The sequence below is a fragment of the Talpa occidentalis genome, unplaced genomic scaffold, assembly GCF_014898055.3.
Source record: "Talpa occidentalis isolate TD23 unplaced genomic scaffold, MPIMG_talOcc4v2.1, whole genome shotgun sequence".
Lineage (NCBI taxonomy): Eukaryota > Metazoa > Chordata > Mammalia > Eulipotyphla > Talpidae > Talpa > Talpa occidentalis.
In genome coordinates, this window is record NW_026555331.1 from 148,299,009 (window position 1) to 148,314,770 (window position 15,762).

The following is a 15,762-nucleotide window of genomic DNA, read 5'->3' on the forward strand; positions in this document are numbered from 1 at the left end:
CACAATCCCCAACAAAACAAGAAACGTGTTTGTAATGAACCCAACTAAAATGTACTCGGACACTTGGTTTTCCTGGACAGTGACTTGGGTTCTGCATATCCGACCACATCACCAACATTTTCTCCCAACTCCTCAGCTCTTCTGGATGGAATCCATGTGGTATTGAATCCCCTTAATTATCTCACTATCATATTTCAGTCAAGCTTTGGAAAGTTGGCTAAATTGGGTTTTCGTATGCATGGAAATTAACTCTGTTATGCTCAGGTAGTGATTCTCTCTGCTGAAGGATCTCCCTCAAAGAATATTTGAAAATGCAATTTACTTCCTAAATGTCTGCAATTTTCTGTTTAATTAAAAAATTGTCTTCGAGATATTCTAGTTTTCTTACTCCCTTCCCCTTTGAACAACGAGCATATGCTCTAGTCCTGTCTTTCCCTGGTGGCAGCATCCCTGGAGCAGGTTGCAGCGCCGCGGGAGAGCACTCAGGTATCACTGCTGCACTTCTCAGAGTGGCCGCTAGGTGGGGATGGATTCACACTTCTGAGCAGGTAACACACCTCCCGCCACTGCTAGGTAAGGTGGTGTCTGAAGTCAGATTCCTACTGGCGGGGGGAACTGGTAACCCTAGTGATATCATTGCTTACTGACATTGATTCATTTGGAACAATGAGATAAATGTAATGACGGTTCCTCTAGTCAAGGAGAAGTTGTCTCAGACAGAAGGCGTCTCCCATCACCTCATAGTGAGTAGCGTTCCGATTCCAGTTAGGAGCTTAGCACACTTGCCTTTCCCTTCCCTCATTCAATCTGTAACATGCTCCTCCGTGCACTCATACTCACACACCTGTGTAAAGGACACAATACCGTCTTGCATACATGAAGGACTGGGGGTGCCTGCTTCGTGCATGCTAGTGGTCTGCAGATTATACACAACCTGGGCTAATCTGACGCAGGACATGGCTGGCTGGGGGACAGGCCATGTGAGTTGGGCATCACACCCCTTCATTTGCAGGGTGCCCTCTTCTTTACTGAGATAATATCAATTTGCAACATTGTATATGACTCAGGGGAACAGGTTCACACCGCCTCAGACCTGCATCACCACCTCACCCCCATCACCAAAGCCCCCAGGGCCCTCTGCCCTAGACCACTGGGCCCTTTTTCCCCTCCAGTAGCCTCAAGTCTCCAGTGAGATGTCTAGGGTTTGGTTTAGTTTGGTCTGTTCCTTTGTTTGGTTTCTTCATAGCCCACATATGTGTGACGCCATCGGTATTTGTCTTTCTCCTCCTGACTTATTTCATTCAGCGGCATCCCCGCCAGTTCCATCATGTTCATCTTATTTTATAGCTGAAAATGGTAACGAATTATGACAATCCCCCACTTGACACTAACAGTTGTACAGTGAATGATTTTTTAATATCCTTAATTGAGAAAAATTATACAACAGAACTACAAAGCCAGCCATGATTGTCAAGGGGATGTGCATTTCATCCCTCAGCGCCTCAGCCACACACGTACCCCGAAGCACACTGTTTCCCAGCGTGTTGGCGTGCATGGCGTGCTCATGTATTTGCAAGCTCCTTGCAATAATGATGGTGGGGAAGCACTGAGGTGGTGCTTTGGCATCAGAAAGACTCAGGTTCAAATACAACTTCTGCCACTTTCAAGCTGTGTTTTGTAACCTCCGTGAGGCTCCCGCCGCTCCTCATCTGCAAAATGGAGATGATGACCTTTTCCTACCAAGGCCGCTGTGAGGACGGGAAATAATGGTGCCGTGTCATCATCAGCAAGCGGTCTGGAGGTGCGTCCTCAGCAATGTGGGTATTTATTGTTGAAAGGTTAAGTCTCACTCTTATTTTTTTTTTTTTTGAGGTGAACCATCACTCTCTTCCCCTGCTCTTTACTTTATTGGCATCAATAGTTGATTGAAAATGAGAGAAGTGTCAGAGTTTAGTCAGATTAACCTCAAAGCAAAACAAGTGACTGAAATTGTTGCTTCGCTTATGTTAAAGAGACCATCCCTATTCAGTGAATCTAAAGGTGCCCTGGCCAGAACAGTTCTGACCATTCTATTGTTACGGGCTGTATATACAAAGACACATTTCAACAGCCTTTTGATGTTTCCCAAAACTAACATGTGGATTCAACACATCCAGTCTGATTTGAAGAGTTGAGACATTCATTCAGTCCCTAAAGCACTAACGTGTGGGGATGCCATTCTTGGAAAATAAATTCACTGGCTGATAATTCTTAAGTCTCACTCTTAAGCAGTTTTGCTGTATCTACAATACTTAAAGGCGTTCTTTACCCTTTCCTATCAGACTCCAGATTTTTTGAAATAGTGGCCCCTGGATTTTGTCGGCAGACTCCACCAGGCTCCACTCTCCCCAACCCTGCCTCTGTAAATGTCCCCGCCTCTCAAGTCCACCCTCATTCTGTTCTAAATGGAGTCATCCTTTCTAATACCAAGTACCATCTTTACTTTTCACCAAGCCCTCTTTACCTGCCTCTTCCCTTTACTGGTCTTAAGCTATCCTGACATCTGTTCATCCTCTAGTTGCTCCGTCCCCACCTTTCTTGTCTCTATAGTGTCATACTCAAATATATTCCAGCACATTATACTTTTATTGTAACTCAAGGGCAAAAATTACAATCCAGATGTAAGTAAGATATTGGTCAGCCTAGCCTAGTACTAGGCACAGTCAACCTTTTACTAATTTCTTTTTTAAAATTCTCTCTAAAACTTCTAGCACCTTCCCCCATGTGCTGGTCTCTGTCAAAGTAATAATTCATCCGGTAATTCAAGGCCTACTCAGACAGCTTGGACTCTGCTCCTTCACTCACACAACATTCTGGAAGCATTGCTCACCATTCACACCACCTTCTTCTCTTAAGAGACCCCCACATCACTGCTGTAATGTTATTGGTCCAGTTCTCTTTCTTAATGCGGTTTGTCCTGGAGTGTCCACTCATAAAGAAGCAAGATGTTAGCACTAGGGGAGGAGCAGACGCCCGTCCCCAGGCTTGGTCACTCAGGGCTAGGGACTCTTCCTCTGCCCAACCCCATATCCTGCTTCCATCACATTTGGCCTACACTCTGAGATGGGTCCTCTTACTTCATCCATCTACTTGTCTCTTCTTTCTTTCATGTTTTACTACTTGTCCAGGATTTAACCATGAATGTTTCCTGATTTCCACTGGTTCCCTAAGCAACCTAATCAATTCACAGTGTTTGTTACCATGAACTTGCCTTTTAAGTACAGATTTTTCCTCCCTTGCACCATTGCTACCCAGTCCACCTTGAGTTCTGCTGACCCAAGTTCAAGTTCTAGCCTGGAACCAACAATGTGAATTTGCACAATGGTTTATGTAAAAGGAAAGTGAAGATGATCTTAGACATCTGTCCTATTTTGACATATATTCGGGAGACAATATACACTTTAAAAGCTTTATGTTGAATCTTCTCCAACTTCCTAAGAGGTCAACCCTATAATACCCAGGGAGGCTGCCTTTCTGGCCCATGGTCACACAAATCCAAACAGAGTAGAGACTCAAGCCTAAGCCAAGGATGCATCATATATCACCCCATAATCACCCTCTAAATGCAGGGAGAATTCAGGGAAAGAGTGTGAGCTGCTGGGAAAGCTAATCTTGTGCACTTACAGGTCCCTAACGAGAGTGCTTTTCTGCTCAAATCCTGGTGTGTCCCAGGAGGCTTCAGGAAGGCAGCTCATCTGAGAGAGAAATAAAATCACCTGGCAGGAGCCAGTTATGTTGCAGACTTCCTAAAGGCATTCTCTGCTTATGAGAAGGCTTCTGAATGTCCCCGACTGGCTTAACACCAGCTGCATCTTCCATGAAATATTTGTTTAACATGACTAGAAATACATGCTGAGAGATCCACCTGGAAGGAAGGCAGCTCCCAGCTGAAAAGGAACATGAAAACCCGGGGGAGTCCCCATTTTCTGCCTGATGACACTTGCTTCTCTTTCAAACATGAAGTCAACCATAATCGACACTGAGAAACTTGCCCTTCATTCACCCTGTGTGGGCTGAGTTGGAGGTTCCCGGGGTGCGGGGGGGAGGGGTGAAGGAGGGGCGGGGGAGGTTGCAGCTGTGCCACAAGAGCAGCATCGCAAAGTGGGGGAGCTGCCGATAAGGTGCTGTTACCTGCTGGCCCCTCGACCTCCCTAAAATGAGAGCTCCTTGATGGAAGACCCTGGGTTTCACCTCTGAGTTCTCAAGACCTGACGGAGTGAGTGTTTAATACCCAGGTGTGTGTGTTAAAGAGGGGGAGGGAGGTGGCACTTGAGGGGGTAGAGAAGGGCAAGAAAGGAGAGGAGACAAAGGGGGGAGAGGGAACATGGAGAAGAAAAGAGGAGTAGGAGAGAAAAGGGGTTAAAACAGAGCAATCCGGTGGGCCCACTATGGAATGGGCATGTCTGGGTCCCGAGCCACAAAGTCCCCTCTGTTCAGCTCTGTGGTCCAGCCAGCCCTGGCCCACTTCTCCCAAGGTTCGCTCCTGGGCATCCTCCCCAGAGGCTGCTGAGGGTGACAGTTTCACAGCAGCTTTTAGTAAAGTCTCTTCTGTCACCAGCCTTAGCTCATCCCTAGTTCATGTGAAGCGGGTGGAAGGAGAAGATATGGAGGAAGATCCTGAGACTGGCAAGCATTGTCTTACCAGGTCTCTGACTCACCTGCACTCTCAGCAATTCCTAAGGGGAGGGGGGTGATCTGCTACTAGGAGGGGTGCACCATTTCTGCAGGTCAAGAGAGTTCAGAGGGATCTCTACATGTGGACGGTTCTCAACCACATCTACCCAGAAATCATCACAGCAAGATGGAGGGCCTCCCTCATCCCCTGTCAGGGCTCACTCTTGGGTATAGGAGACTTGGTTAGGATGAACGAACCTTCTGTCAAGTCCTGTGACTTTCAATGTTAAACTCCATGTTTACTCTTCACCGTGACTATCCTTTGATGACAAAGCATCTCCTTAAATGTGGCCAGAGAAGACCTCTGACTCTCACAGTGGCCTGAAGTACAGTTGAGCCTGTTGTTTTCTCTCCTCTACAATGGCACTTAGCAAAACCTACCAAATTCCACCACCCTTACAGTGACCCATTTCCCTGACTCACTCACCTTAGTGTATCAGAGCAGGAAATCTTAACAATTGCACTTGCTCTATCATCCTTGGTTCCATCTATACCACCATGGATGGGGATCTTTTTGATATTTGTCCAGTGAGTAATGTATGTCCAGATTCCCTTCACTTATGTCTGCTTTCAGAACCACCTCCAAGACCAGCTTTGATTGCACGGGTTCCTGAGAGGCAGAGCCAGAGATGGGGGATTCCTAGAAAGTGGTTTATTGGAGGGCACGCTCTGGAAAGGGAGAGTAAGGGAGGCAGAACAGGTCAGAGTGAGGGAAGAAAGCTCATCAGTTTGTGGTCTCTGGGGACACAAGTTCAGCCTGGTCCTAGGAGGCCTCTGAGAGCACCATGGCTCCGTGGAGTTGGTGTCTTGTGGGTCTCTCTGTCAGTCTTTGTCAGCTTCCTAAATAAGGCAGCTCCTATTCCATTCCTGGAAGAAGGGGAAGCTCTAAACCCCCAGCAACTGACCCCCAGAATAGCTGAGTGATGGTGGCAGTGACCTGGTCAAGGGGCTGCTGCAAAGGGGGTACCAACCACTCCTATTCCAGCTTCCAAAAAAAGTCACCTAAGAGATGACAGACTTTGCTGATATCTAGTGAGATTTCTCATTCCAATGTAGTTGATTTAAATAACCAGAAGGTTTCAACGTGAAGCAATTTCCAAAGGAGCTAGAGATAAATTATTTAATTGCCTGTGTATGCAGAGTTAGAGCCCTGATTAATCTTCATAAAATTAGAACAGTTCTTGTCCTCAGTACAGCTGCTGAGATCCTCTCTCCAAAAATGAATAGGAGGTAAAAATTAAAGTTTATTTTTTTAAGTTTAGTTTTCCTCCCTTACTTTTAGAAAAGAGAAGTTTTTCTGTAGTGGTAATGAAGAAGAAAAAAACATTTAAAACTTGGTCCTTTCTCAGAGTCAGCTGTGAAGAGACTGACCTTATTTGAAACAGAATGTGGGGGAGTTCAAGCCCAAAACCACAATGGAAGTTTAGGTGACAAGCAAAGGTGGGAACTGCTGACTTCATGAGAGATATATGGCAAACTATAGGCCAGTTAGTTTGATGGAGGGAACCAGAGAAGGAGAGAGCTAAGACATGCCTTCCTACGGTCAGGATAAACCTCAAACTCTGACCTCAAAAACTAGCTCTTCAAGGAGTCGAAACCTAATGGGATCTGACTATGGAGAAATTCATGTCACAGGGCATAGTCACAAACAAAAAATACAATTAGCCATCACTCAATGGACCCTAACAGCTGGGTGTGATCAGGATCAGGGACAGTCAAAGAGACTCTTGTTTAAACCAGTGTCTGGGCCTCCCAGGTGACGCAGGTGGTTGAGCGCAGCTCTGTAAAGCTGTCCGCAGCCTCTGCAGTGCTGGTTCAATCCCCGCTGGCCTTGAAGCAACCCACATGGTGTCTTGCCCACTGCTCCCCTCAGCAGTGTATTTCGTCAGTATGCCTGCTCTGTTCCCTGATCTGTCTCTGGTGAATCCTCTCACCCTCCCACACATCTGGCCTGTACCCCAGTTCTTGTATAAATAAAATAAATCTTTACAAAAATAAAAATAAAACCAGGGTCACTTCAAGTGCATGTAGATGGTAGCACTAGCATGTGCACAGTGTCAGGGAGATGGGAGATGGACTTCACTAAATAGTCCAACCAAGACACTAAACAATCAACAAACAAACTACAATAATAGAGGTGGGGTACACCCTGTGTATACCAGAGTGTCATGCAAATAAATAGAAAAGGAAGGCCCACACACAGGAGGAAAAGCACACAATAGAAATTGCTTACTGAGGGAAGATTTTACATTTGACTTCTGTAGGTTTCGTAGTTGAATAATATAAATGGGTTTAAAGAACTATTGGAATCAATGTTTAACCAAGTAAAGGAAGATGTGATGACAGTGTTTCCCATGTAGAGAATCTCAACAAAGTGATCAAAATTGTGAAATGTCAAATGGCAATCCTAGAGTCAAAAATATAAATAAAATAAAAATACCATAGACAGCCAGAGTAGTAAATTTCAAATGACAGAAGAATGGATCAGTAAATGTGACGATCGATCAAAAAGAATTATGCAATCCAAAGAAAGGAAAGAAAAAAAATGAAGAAAAGTGAGCAGAGCATCAGAGAAATATTGGGCCTCTAATAAGGGCACAAACACACATGTAATGGGCTTAATAGAAGGCAAGGAGAGACACAATGGAGCAAAAAACACATTCAAAGAAATCAAATTTGATGAAAGACATGCATTTGTGCATCTAAGAAGATCAGTGAGTTCCAAGTGGGATAAATGCAAGGAGATCCACACACAAACACATAATAATAAATTAAATAAATACAAAAGCATCTTCAAAGCAGCAAGAGAAAAAGACCTCTCATGTAAAAGGGACCCCAATAATATCAAGATCTGACTTCTCACCCAAACAGTTAGGACCAGAAGGCAGTAGGATGCATTCAAGGGGGAAAAATGGTCAATCAAGCATCTTATATCCAACAAAAGCATTTTTCAAAAATGAATGAAAAAGAAAGATATTTTTCAGATAAACTAAAGCAGAATTTTTTGCTAGCAGATTTTACTCACAAGAAACATTAAAAGAACTTCTTTTGTGAGGTGGTTCACCAAGTTTTAACCTTGAAATAAAAGTGTCAATTTTGTAACCATAACCACCAATTTCCATTTATTTTATTTTATTTATTTATTTTTTGCTAACAGTAACTGTGGGAAGTTGAATTTTATAACACTAAGTTTTGCTAATTTTGGCAATTGGAGTAAGAGTCTAGTTATGCACACCTTCAACAATGGGGCATCTTGCATCAGTATTTTTATTGTTAGTGTACTGAATAGTTGTGAAAGGCTTTGTTATCAAAAATAAAGTAAAAAAAAATAGGTAACAAAAGAAGAAAAAAAAAAAGAACTTCTTTTCATTAAAAGCTAATGGTTCCACATAGTTACTAGAACACACACACCAAAAAAAAAAAAAAAAAAAAGGACCTGATAAAAAAGAATTACCTGATAAAGGTAATTCTATGATAAAAGATGGCATAAATGTATATGTCTTCTCCTTCCTTCCATTAACAGATTTAAAGAGCAACTGCATAAAATGATCTGTATCCAACTGCACTGTCGAGTGGACAACACATAAATATGTAATATATTTTCCCATAATAGCACAGAGGAGGTAGGTAAAAGCAAAGCTATTTTGGAGAAAGGAAATGATGCCCAATAACAACTTGATTCTCAGGGACAAGCGGAGAGCATCAAAAAGGCTAAATATAGTTATTATTACGAGTACTACAAGGACACACTTGCTCACATCTCTTCTCCCAGCTTCTTTAGAAATTATATAATCATTATAACAATATATTACTGGGTTTATAACTATATAGGCGTAATAGATTTAATAAAGAACATTCATAAAAAATAAAAAATTTAATAGTTTAATTTGTATCATTTGTACTAATGTGTATACATCATGAAGCATGGATATAGAGGAACACTTGTAAGAAATAAAACCCAAATGTGAATGTATAGCCAGAGATATGTATCTGGAAGCAATTTACTTTCACAAAAAAATTTCCAGCAGAAACTATTAAAAACTTTCCTGGTTTGAAGTAGGATTCTCTCTTGTTTTGTTTTGGTTTTTACTGTGAGCATATAAGTAAAAATACAAAGTATATGTTAACAGAGGCGAATGTTAATTAAGTACAAAAATTGCAACACATTCCATTTGACATTCCTCCAAGTATACATAATTATTTTGCAATGTGGTAATCACATATGCATAGGGAGTGCAAATAAAGTTCTATAGCTAGTATCTCTTTTTAAATATCTGTATTGATTATATTGCACTCATTTGTAAAGAACAGAGGACAATATTTGTACAATGAGAAGTTATTGTGGCTTGACCTGGAACTCTCCTACCCTAGACTCAGCATAGAGGAATTTCCTCGTCTCTTCTGAGACATATCTATTTGAGAAAATTCGCACAATGATCCGTGCCTGCAGAAAGATGGCTTGGAACATTGCTTCACTTGAGGTGCAGGAGAGGGAAATGGTGGAGGAGGAGGAGGAGAGGAGGAATAGGAATGTATTAACATTCCTAGACTTGAGGCAAAATGGGGGGAGGAGAAGAAGAGAAAAGAGGAACAAGAGATCTCAAGAATCAAGGGAGAGAGAAAGAAGAAACTGAAAAGTTAGCAGATGAACAGAGGGTAAGCCAGGCAGCAAGCAAGAAGAATGAAGAAATTGTACGAGGGTAGGAGGACTCCTCTGTCTTCTGCCTAGGGACCGCCTAGGCAATACCGTCTTTGTGCAAATTAGGAAAACACACCGTTGCTGGATTAGTGAATTAGGGAAATCAATTCTTCTAGCAGAACATACCTCGTGCAATGAACTTGGGGATCAGGGGATCCTCTCTACATTCAGTGCAAATATGTATCCACATCGGAAGCATTGGCAAGTAGCATTGCCAGCTCCAGTGATGATTTTCCTTCAGAAATCCTTTAGCACCTGACTTCGGAAGGATTCAATGGTCCTACCTGATTTCACATTCAGCATGGCCGGGAGTACCACTGAAATTGGTTAATAATTGCACTTATTCCCTGGGGAGCTGAAATGTATACAATAAGCATTTGCAAATACCTGGGCCAAAGCATGAATCTCTGTTGGTCTGGTCTGTCTTGGGCTGGAGAAGTACAAGCAGGGAGTTGAGAAGAAAAAGACAGGGGAGGCAGCATTTCACTGCCCCACGATGAAATGACCACAGTGAGAAAATATGTCTTAAGAGGTCGGAGATCGAGACTGTAAAAGAGGCAAGAAAAAGGGGTAAGAATTATGATAGGTTACTCATTCTTCCTTTAAGTTAGCATTGTGGGTTGGGGGGTGTGGCTAGGAACAGTGCTGAACCTGACTGTCTGCATGGTTGGTTGGCTACCACAACATGCTATGGATTTGGCCCCACTCATTGCCTCACCAGTGGCGCTATGGAGTGTGAACAACTCAGCCTGCCTGGTGGTCTTGCCTTCCTTCCCCAGATAGGGAGGCGTCCTCACAGCATACTATTTGGAACCTGAAACACCTCGCCAGCCCACCACTGGAAAGTTCAATTTCTAGACCCACTTCAGGGTCAGCAGGATGTGCCAAGTGTTAACCTTTAAGTAAAACTCCTTCCTGCAAAGCCCTTCCCTTTCTGTCATGCAACATTCCTACAGTTATATTGCCAAAGAGCATGCTCTGGAATTGAACTGAGAATTGAGAGGGCAGTCTCTCATTTTCCAAACTCTGCCCACAGAGAAGATCTTGGGAAAGGTGCTGAGGAAGTGGGTTTGAAAGACAACGAATCCAAAGGCATTCTGAAGGCTGCAGACTGGTCTGGGAGCTGTCTGAGCAGGAAGAGTTGCTTTAAGTAGCTATAAAACACAGGACACTCTCTCTAGAATTACTCATTTCATTTTATTATTCTCTATCCCCATCCATGCCACAAGGGAGAGGTTAAAGCAATACCCTGAAGTTTAGCAAAAGGAATGATTTCCCTCTCTTATTTCCAAACATTTTCATCTTCTTTATATCATCAAGATTTGCCACATGAGAAACCCAGAATGGATCTCTCTAGATGTGGCCAAATGAATAGAATGCAACATTTACCTTGCAGTAGCAGTGGGGCCAGGATAACTTACAACCAGAGAAAAAGCACTATCAGCTCTGTAAAAATCATTTAGCTTTCTTGTCAAGAAATTGCACAAAAATACAGGAAAAGACCTGGCAGCCACTGGTGAAGAAACAAAAAGCGCTTCTCTCCCTTTGTACTCTGACTATGCAACCACCACCCAGATGATGTACCTCACCCCAGCAGACTTTGTCAGAGATGGATCATAAGCACATTAACAGGGCTAGGAAAACCCTTGCAAGAGTGGATGTCTTTCCTCCCTCTACTTTTCCCACTCTGCAGAGATACGCTTGCCTGAGTTCAACAGCAGAAGCAAGCAGAAGCCAAGAGATTCCGGTGGGCACAGGGTGGGTTTCACTTCCACTTACGCTGCTATTTCCGTGGCCTGATCAGAGCTGTGCACACTATGATCTGTGTCCTGACAATAATGGTGAGAGAGGAGTGAGGGGTTTCTAGGTTACTGAATAATTCACAAAGAGGAACCTACCACCTAAGACTGACTGAGAGTAGAGTTAATCTCTGAGGAGCTGGCAGCAGCATTTCAAACCATTTTGAGGGGGTCTCTTTGACTTTGTCATTCCAGAGTGTGAAGACGAGAGGGCATAGGAAAGGAGTTAACATGGAAATCAACAGGCTCGCTATCTTATTGTGCCCAGCTGCCTACACTTGCCTGGCTTCATGTAGAGGAACAGGTAGGTGCCATAGCCAATCACCACGAAGGTGAAGTGGGATGCACAGGTGGAGAAGGCTTTTCCCCACCCAGAGGCAGTGGGTATGTTGAGAATGGTGGAGATGATGCAGGTAGAGGAGACAATAGTTGGTGCCAGAGAACCCAGGATGATGGAAACAGCCATTAAGAAGAGAATGAATTCTGTGAAAAGAGTCATCACAGGAGAGTGTCAGCAACTGTCCTTGGTCACAGTAGAAATGGTCTAACACATTTGTTCTGCAGAAGGTCAGCTGAAACGTGTCATGGTCTGGCCAGAATTGAAACAGAAAGCCAAACACTCAAAACACAACCACCACCCAGATGCAGGTGCAGCTGCTCATGATGATGTTGTCCCTCAAGGGGTTACAGACAGCTATGTAATGGTCCACAATCATGGCACCCAATAATGCAAACTCTGTGGTCCCCACAGCCAGGTCCAGGAAGAGCTGAGCAACACACGCAGTCAGAGAGGTTGTCTGCATCCAAGGGAGCAGCAACCCCCTGCTCACATCATGGATGTGATCAGGATCTCCAAGGAAGAGAGGGGACCAAGGAAGAAATACATGGGGGTCTGCAGACATTTATCAACACTGACAATCAAGATGGCGATTTGCTTCCCATCAATATCACTGAGTAGAATGTAGAAAAAAGACTGGTGTAGTTCTGAGAACCCAGGGAAGCCTAGAAGGCAGAATTCAGTGGCCCTAGATCGACTGCTCATCATTTAGTCCTTGTTTCTGTGAAACCTAGTGTTAAAATGAAAGGCAGCTTTACTCCACATGGTCCTGCTATTGAGACAGAGGGAGATTAGGACGAGGAATGATTGCCAATCTGATGACCAGAGAGATGCCTTTAATTACCATGCTCTGCACAAAGTGTTGTCTCCTCCAACCCAGCTCAATGCAGCTCAAAGAATGGGTGAAGAAACCCTCTCTAAAGCATGTACCAATATCCAAAAAAGTCCATCATGTTGGTCTCAATGACCAGCATGTTGGTTTCAGTCAAAACTTTAACCTCTCACCAAATCCCCTATGAATGATGATGACTCCTCATTCATTACACACAGACTCCAGCTCCTGATTCTGTGGAGCCTCCAGAACACTGTGAAGCGTTCCATCCTACATCCAACTCCACTCTCTGGGGTTGCACTGGGATTCCAATCTTTTGGTGATATGTGTATCTGGATGCATTCAAGCAAGACTCCTCCAGCCATTTATTTCCATGGCACATGCCTGATTACCATCTGGGCACTTCAAAGTGGGAAGAGCATAAGGACAGCCTAACGTAGGAAGTTATATTTGTAACCTGGAACAACTAACAAATGGAAATTGGAAATCTGCTTGGTGCTGGAGTGAGACAGAACAAGTGAGAATTTATCCAAATTCTGGATTTCATTTCAACTATACCAGTTAAATCTAAGAATGTCAGCTGGTACAGAAGGGTATAAATTGGGAATAATCTTCCTTCCAGTTTTCAGATTTTTCAAGTCCAACCAAATTGCCATATAATCTTAAAGAAATTAACTAAGCATCTATCTGCATATTCTTTAAAATAAAATGGTATAAAATCTTTCCTTTCCCATTTAACAATACCTAATAGATACCTTTCTACATCAACACATAATGCTCTGTTTCATACTTTTTTGTTTTTTGCATAGTATTCCATTGTATGGCCATTCTGTTCTTTTTTAGCTAGTCCTCTGTTATCATTTCCTTCCCTTCTTAAATTAGAAAAATGATGCTATGAATATTCTTAGAGAATTATAAGTCCATACACATTTATATTTCTGAAATAAGTCCCTAGCATTGGAACTTCTAGGTCAAGTTGTTAATATATTAAAGCTGCTGCTTTTTACCGTTACCAAATTATACTCAAAGATTTTGGATTGATTTGTGCAACCATAAAGACTATAAAAAAATCTCTTGATTTTCTGATCTACTATCAATCATAGATATAGTCAAAATTTAATTTTAAGTTAAAAGAACTAAAACAAAAAATCCTAAAAGAGAAGTTAATTGAAAAATCAGATGAAATACAAAATCTTTTGAAAGATAACAATTACCAAAACTGACTCAAAAAGAAATGAAGCAACTGAATCTTAAGTATGTTAATTAAATTGAATTCATAATTAAAAACCTTCCCACACAGAAAACTCTAGGTCAATTTGGTTTTACTTGGTGTATTCAATCAAATACTTAAGGACAAAAAATATCAGTTCTACATAAAATCTTCTAAAAAATAAAGAAGGGGGCCTCCCTGGTGGCACAGGCAGGTGAGTGCTGCACTATGAAGTTGTCCGCAGCCTCTATAGTGCGGGTTCCATCCCGGCTGGGGAGGCAAGAATCCCACATGCGCAGCAGACCTTCCTGTCTTGCCCGCTGCTCCCCTCAGCAGTGTATTTTGTCAGTCTGTCTGTTCTGTTCCCTGCTCTGTCTCTGGTGACTCCTCTCACCCTCCTGGACATCTGGCTTGTACCCCAGTTCTTGTATAAATAAATAAATCTTTTAAAAAAAATTAAGAAGGGAACACTGTCCAATTTGTCTCAAAAGGCCAGGATTAGCTTTATGCCAAACACTCACTAGAAAATAAATCTAAAAACCAGTATTTCTCATGAATATAGATATAAAAATCTTTAACAAAAGATTAGAAAATCAAATCTATCAATACCTTAAAAGAATAATATATTTTAAGAAGTGGTGATCTTATTGCAGAAATGCAAGTTTGATTCAACATTAGAATAATTAATATAATTCACCATGCTAACAAAATTAAAGAAAAAAGTTGTATGATCATTTCAATAGTGGCAAAAAAGGCATTTGACAAAAATCAAAATCCATTGATAAAAACCTTTGAACAAACTGGGAACAAGAAATCACCCTGAACCTGATGAATTGAATTTACCATAAAACCTAGTAATAACATGAAATTTAATGATGAAAGATTCAATGCTTTCACTGTAAAACAGGAAAGGAGACAGTGTTTGTTCTCACCACTTGTACTCAACATTGTACAACATTGTATTCAATATGTCCACCCAATGTAATAAAGCAAAAAAAAGTGAGGAAATTAGGAAGTAAAATTATTTGCCTATGACATACACACCACACACACACACACACACACACACACACACATATGTAGAAAATCCTAAAAATTCCACACAAAAAAATCTGACTTTTGAAAATAAATGATTATTGTGGCCAAAATATTAAAGCTCAATATATGAAAATATATGGTATTGTTATATACTAACAATGAATACTGAAATTGAAATGAAAAATATAATTTATTAATAACACCCCAAAACATGAAAAACTATGACATATACTTAAACTATATGCAAGACCCATACATTTAAAACTATGGAACATTGCTCAAAGAAATTGCTCAAAAAAGAATATTTAAATAGATGAACAAATATTCCATTTTCATGAATCAGAAGGCCAAATTTTGTTAGACTATCAATTCTCTCCAAATAAATCTATAGATTCAATGCAATTTTAATCAAAATTCCAAGAAATATTTTTTACTACATTGAAGAGCTATGTCTAGGATTCGTACAAAAAATGTGAAGGACCTAGACTAGCCAAAACAATTTTCCAATAGATCAAAGTTAGGAAACTCACAATACCTTATTTCAAACCATACTATAAAAGTACTGTAATCAAAACAGTGTGGTATTGGCATAATATCATGATGAATGTCATATATTGATAGACCAATAAAATAGAACAGAATTTAGACACAGACCCAAACATACAGTTAATTTATTTTAATCAAATTCAGTGCTATTGATGATTTGGAACAACTAGAACTCATACATTGCTAGTGAGAATATACAATGGTACAAAAACAAACCAGTTAAACATGTACTTACCATATAAACCTGCAATCCACTATTCGTTTCCCAAGATAAATGAAAACATCTGTTCCCATGAAGACATGTTTGCAAATACTGACAATAGTTTTATTCATTATAAACTGCAAATGAAGCTAGTCCTTGAGTCTTTTCTTAGTGTGAACTGAGCCCCAACCTCAGTTCAATAGTTTCCTAAAATTTGACCACAGTTATTTCTATCCCTACCACCATTTTCATCTCCCGCATCCGCAGCCCCCCAACCATACAGTTCTTGCATCACTCCAAAACTGGTTTATGGCAAAACATAGAAAAAAATGGAAATGATTTCTAGCTGCAGTAGGGCCAAGATTAAATGTTACACATTGCACAAG

General features: G+C 41.4%; 1 protein-coding gene and 1 long non-coding RNA gene across 2 annotated transcripts in view; both read right to left on the bottom strand.

Annotated features, from left to right (window-relative positions):
• LOC129145368 (uncharacterized) overlaps positions 1 to 15,762 on the bottom strand; it is a 63,673-nt gene that overhangs the window by 28,834 nt on the left and 19,077 nt on the right. The gene's annotated exons all lie outside the window — the stretch shown is intronic.
• LOC119248022 (olfactory receptor 9A2) lies at positions 11,336 to 12,256 on the bottom strand. The gene is given in 5 exon segments (XM_037514928.2): positions 11,336 to 11,380; positions 11,382 to 11,494; positions 11,497 to 11,708; positions 11,710 to 11,960; positions 11,963 to 12,256. Coding segments are annotated over 5 exon segments (915 nt in total).